This window comes from Triticum aestivum, chromosome 7B (genome assembly GCF_018294505.1).
Source record: "Triticum aestivum cultivar Chinese Spring chromosome 7B, IWGSC CS RefSeq v2.1, whole genome shotgun sequence".
Lineage (NCBI taxonomy): Eukaryota > Viridiplantae > Streptophyta > Magnoliopsida > Poales > Poaceae > Triticum > Triticum aestivum.
Genome location: NC_057813.1, coordinates 457,763,030 through 457,768,364, shown reverse-complemented (window position 1 = coordinate 457,768,364; position 5,335 = coordinate 457,763,030). Strand labels below are relative to the sequence as shown.

The window sequence follows — 5,335 nt, the reverse complement described above, 5'->3', positions numbered from 1 at the left end:
GAATAAAGCCATGCATATTCCAAGCCTCCGAGGTCAATAGAGTACCAATCTGATCAGTTGCCCTCCGTCCTATATTCAGATGGGAGGGTCTCAATCTGAATATATAAGAAACACGTTACATTATACTCCCTCCGTCCCGTAATATAAGAACTTTTTTTACGGCACAGGCCAAGTGCAGTTCATTACGGAGAACACAAGCATTCCTAGAATCCCACAATTTTCAGAGGATGGTGAGGGCGACGGTAGGCCAAATGTTGATGTCGAGGGCTACCCAAGAGTGCAGCCACTATATTATGGGACAGAGGGAGTATTAGTATTTATGCACTCTTTATTTAACCCGCATATGGCTCTGTTGTCCTATGTACAACCACCATTTCCTGTCATTTACATGTGTGGCGAAACACTTCTGATTTCATTACCACACGATGAATTATGCTCAGCTGAACACAAACAAGTATATATCAGTATGTGACTAGTAGCAGCAGCAGCAGCTAATACTGCAATGTGTAGTAAAATGTAGAAGTGTCTTGTTACTCACCCTCAGGCTAAGCCAGTATCCATCCATCGATCCTTGTCTTGCCTGTACATATCAACTTATAATCTTTCATGCAATGATGTAGTAGTAGTGTTGCAGTTTTCAGTTCACTGGCCTTTTGATTGGATTAGTTGATTTATACGTACTATTAGCACCAGTTGCTTAACCCATGGACGTCGTCGAACTGCACCGCGTCGTCGTCGATCATGCCGCTGTCGTAGACGCACTGCCCCTGCAGGGCGCCGTCAAAGTAGTCAGACCACCTGAGCTCGCCCAGAGCACCGGCGTATTGGTCGACGTGGCCGGAGATGGTGTCGGTCGGCCCGAGCTCCAGCCACGGCAGGGTGGTGGCACCAACGTCAGTTGCGGTCAACGTGCTGGAGCTCGACGCAGACGGGAAGGTGCCGCAGTGCGCGCCCATGTGGAAGTCGCAGCCTTCCTGAAGGCTCGGCACCTGGTAGGATTCGGGCACCCCGTTGCCGGCTACACCGCCGACGGGCGAGTCCAGCTGCATCTTCAGGCTATCCAGCATTTTGTCCACCTGCTGGTCCTGGGCCAGCGCCGTCGTCCTCGGAATGAGCTCGGCATCACTGAAGACTGGTCGGCACGCGGTGGGCGACGTGGTGGCCTCGGCCAGCGGCTTGTGGGTGGCGGGGTCGATGCCGCGCTCCCTCAGCTTCTTCTTGATGTACGAGTTCCAGAAGTTCTTGACTTCGTTGTCCGTCCGGCCGGGCAGCTGGGCTGCAATCTGTGACCACCTGAAAAATGCATACAGGTGGATGTCATATCTATCGATGAATTGGAAGCCAGGTAAGGCGACGTACGTACTTGTTCCCTATCATGGAATGGAGGTGTATGATGAGGTCCTCCTCCTCCTGCGAGAATGTGCCCCGCTTGAGGTCTGGCCTCAGGTAGTTTATCCACCTCAGCCTGCAGCTCTTGCCACACCTCTCAAGTCCTAATTAATTCAACAAGTTGCTACCAATTATTTCTTCATTTTCGAAACTGATAGGCAAGTCTTAAGCACAATGCAGCACACACATACGCAATTACGCATACGGTCATATATACCTGCAAGCTTAGGAACGGAGCTCCAGCAGCCGTGGCCGTACATGGCAATGTGGTTCATGAGCTTCTCGTCCTCCTCCGGGGACCAGAGCCCTCTCCTCAGCCTCTTCTTGTGGCAGCACGACTGCTTCGCCATGGCCGGTCGGCAGTGGGCACTAAGACGCCGCGAGGATATATGGAAAACAAACGGCTGGACAAGGATAGAGACACGATGGTGGCAGCGAGGAGAGGGAGAGGCGGAGGTATAAAGAGGAAGAGAGGGGGCGGGAGGGAAGAGGCCGGGCGGTCGCTCTCAGGTAGGTGTGCATCGTGGGAGAGTGCCCTGCCTGACCCGGGAGCCCTCGTCTCCTCCATCTGATCCCCTACCTTTGCCGCTGGCTGCATGCACACGTACAGTTGCGCAGGACTTTGCTAGCTGTGCAGTGGTAGCTCAAGCCCCCCCGCGCGCCCGGGAAATAAAGGTGTAGGTCATGGCTCATGGATCACGATAAGGCAATCTTCACCGGTGCATGCTCATAGGCCTCACAGCTGTGGTGGGGCAGTTGACCACTTTTTTTCTTCTCTTTCTCGCTCTGCTCTCTTTCATGCCTAGTAGCTTGCTAGTTTCTTTTTGCCTAATTTCTGTCGCCTTTTTTTTTGCGAAAAGCCCTAAGCCATCTATTAAGCATTACAGGATCTTACAAACACATCTGTAAAAATATTATTCAAATCCTTGAGGGTGTCGAACTTCCTCCTATATTCAACTGCGGGCGGCGTGTCATGAGCACTGCTTGACGCAGTCACTAGGCCTCCGTCTTGGTGGAGTAAACTTTTTAAACACAGGAGCTTATAGAAGCAGCGGCAGGGGAGTCGTGGATACAGACTAGGAGATGCCGGCTGCTGTGAACTGCGAAGTAAATCGCCCCGCCCAAGAAGAAAACGCCGAAGGGCTGCAATTTTTTTTGAAAACCATGAAAGCCATCCGAATCCAGAAGGATCCACCGGAAACCAAAACCGCCGGATCCCGGAAAATCCGCCGGAGACACGACTCCACACGCCCTCCGCTGGCATTAAGCACACCAAGAGAATGGGGAAAGAGCAGAGAGAACATTGTTCCCGCACTTGAAAAGCACAACTGCCTTGCTGCCCCAAACCAAACTTGAAGATTCCGTAAGAAAACCTGAATAAGGTCACTCGTTTCGTTGCATGACAGTTCTGGATCTGATGTCGACCTCGCCATCGTACTGGACCATGCACCGACTCTCTATTCTTCGATGACCTAGCCAGGCTGGGCTGCCGTTGAAGATCATGGAGCCGGATGACCAATGTCGCCGTCAAACACCGTCCGAGGAAGACCATCACTCGAGCATACATCTTCTTCGCCATCCCGCAGCAGCACTCCAACTCCTCCACATGTAGGCCGCACCTGATTAGGACCTCCCCGCAACCGCCACAATCGTTGCACGGGCTTTTCCCGACGATGCGTCCTAATGGCGGGGAGAGGGGAGTAGATGGAACTACCTATACACCTTAGAGTATGCGCCGGTCTTCGGGTCATTCCTTCCTGACATTCCTGGGCCAGACGAATGAGGCCCACCAGTAGATGGATTCGAGAGGGGGGGGGGGGGGTCCTTGGCCCAGCCCAAAGGACCAGTAACCGACACGGAGCACCCCCTAATCGAGGACTCCGTCAGCACAGGCTTTGCACGACGACACATCCTAGTGGCGGCAAGAGGGGAAGTAGATGGAATGGCTGCTAGGGCTTGGCTCGACCTGGATTCACAAAACATTGATTATACTTGTCGTAAACCTAGAGTAATTTCGGTTGCTTCGTTAATTTATTTATTGAGTCTCACCATGACCTATATATAAGCCTGTGGCCAACATTGCATGTCAATGCTGGTATGAATTCAGTTGAATGAAAGCTACTTTGTCATCCCCAAGGACTTGTTCCGTGACATATACTCCTTTCATCCCAAAATAAGTGTCGCTAATTTAATATAAATTCTCACGACATTTATTTCGGGCTAGAGGAAGTATAAAATATATGTCTTCGAATTTTCATGTAAGTGTGATACCGTAAACAATTTCCCTTTATGTACTTTGCAGCTTCATACTTTTCCCCACCTTTTATCATTCATTGAATAAGCGGGTAGCGTATTGTAACATCCCTACCCTTCAATTGTTTTTCGATTTCTTGAGGGAATTGTCTTTTCTTTCTAAGAACAAGTGTTGCAGGCTGGGGGTACACTTGGTTGATGGTTCTTTTCGATAATTTTCGAACAAAGTTATCTACCTTCTATCGTCCCTTGGAGAAAAGGATTGGCCGAAAAGGGACCATGCATCAACATCCATGCTTCTGTGGTTCCGTGTCTTCTGATCCGACATTCAGGGGCTGTTTGGATTGCGACTATCTTTGCCATGTATTGCAACATGATTTTTGTTATACTTGCCATACTTGCCTTACTTGAGTTGTTTAAATTGTCCATACTTTGGCTTACCTAAGAGAATCTTACCATACTTTTTATTTCTATGACATGTGGGGTTCACTGTTTATAAATAAATTCTTATCTTAGGTATCGCTAGAATCAAACACCTATCTAACTTGATCAAATTTGACTAAAATGAGGTGTGACAAAGTATGACAAACTTGGAACCAAACAGCCCCTCACTTTGATTCAACTACACAACTCTCCATATTTCTCTTCTTCCCATGGAAAAGATAGATCATTCGACATAGTCCCCCTCGACATATGCAACACCTCTGTTAACACGTGATCTAAGCAGATTTCAGAAAGCTAATTAATAAAATCACCAGGGCAGCGGACGCAGCAATAATCTCATGCATGCATGACAGTGACAGAAAAAAGTTGCATATTTTTTTTTTTGCATGGTAAAATGTTGCATTTGATTGCTCCTAGTAGTACAGACTAGAGAGACCACATAGCAGTATCACTGTTCATGCATGCAAGTGTGTACGTGTGAGCGCTTCTGATTAGAAGCAACCATGCCACCATGGTACCTGCAGGCAACTCAATCAAAGCGTATCTTTGTTTTTCTAGCCTTCCAGGTTCTACCAACACCATCGCAAAAAAAGAAAAGGTTCTACCAACACACAAGGTTAGAATATCTCCAACCCCGTCTATCCTACCAGACATCCAAAATGTTCACCAACGCGTCCGAACGGTCCGTGGCGCGCTAGTGGCCACGGCTATTCAATCCAATGCATTAAAAATAAAAGCAAACACGCCCGTTTTTTTAATAGTAGATTTCTTTTTTACGTAGCAAAAGTGACTGGCCCTAATCTACTCTGTGCCGGCCAAGGGCACGTCCGTGTCCCACCTACTCTTCAACGCCGGAGTCCATCGTTTGGCAGTTGACGTCACCGGTGGAGGTGAGATCAACGACCGATGCGGACAGCCCGGCCTCGTGGCCATCCTGTAGCATCTGGAACATGAAGACCGGCGGCACCGCCTGCTCCTTCTCCGTCATGACCTCGTCGAAGTGCGCCTGCGCCTTGGTAAAGCTCAGGGCCTAGGCGGTCGTGGGCTCATGATCGAGGTCAGACGAGTCGTCATCCGATCTCTCCTTTGGCGAGCTCGAAGGCAGACCATCCTCTACACGTTTTGTGCGTCAGTCCTGCCAGTGGAAGGTGCCTACGATCTCATGTGGCGCCACGACAGAAGGTGCTTCCACCACGTTGTGCCGCTCACGATCATTGCGCCGATGGTTGTTGTCGAAGGAGGAGGAATG

At 49.6% G+C, this 5,335-nt stretch overlaps 1 protein-coding gene across 2 annotated transcripts; it reads right to left on the bottom strand.

Moving 5' to 3' along the window:
• Positions 1 to 310: 310 nt before the first annotated feature.
• On the bottom strand, positions 311 to 2,009 carry LOC123160142 (transcription factor MYB61). Of its 2 annotated transcripts, XM_044577958.1 has the most exons (5): positions 1,607 to 2,009; positions 1,364 to 1,493; positions 682 to 1,293; positions 539 to 580; positions 311 to 440 (listed from the first exon to the last, which is right to left on the bottom strand). In XM_044577958.1, exons 1-3 carry the CDS (start codon positions 1,737 to 1,739, stop codon positions 684 to 686), a joined length of 873 nt encoding a protein of 290 aa, XP_044433893.1. In that variant the 5' UTR covers positions 1,740 to 2,009; the 3' UTR covers positions 311 to 440; positions 539 to 580; positions 682 to 683. The 2 variants fall into 2 exon arrangements, with proteins under 2 accessions (XP_044433893.1, XP_044433892.1); XM_044577957.1 differs by having other exon boundaries at positions 311 to 1,293.
• Between the last annotated feature and the right edge of the window lie 3,326 nt (positions 2,010 to 5,335).

Bases quoted from the DNA above. Each gene is read 5' to 3' on its own strand.
- LOC123160142 (XM_044577957.1), bottom strand. From the start codon at position 1,739: ATGGCGAAGCAGTCGTGCTGCCACAAGAAGAGGCTGAGGAGAGGGCTC. The intron at 1,494-1,606 runs GTATATATGACC...TGAATTAATTAG, and splicing joins CTCCGTTCCTAAGCTTGCAG to GACTTGAGAGGTGTGGCAAG. The intron at 1,294-1,363 runs GTACGTACGTCG...TGCATTTTTCAG, and splicing joins CATTCCATGATAGGGAACAA to GTGGTCACAGATTGCAGCCC.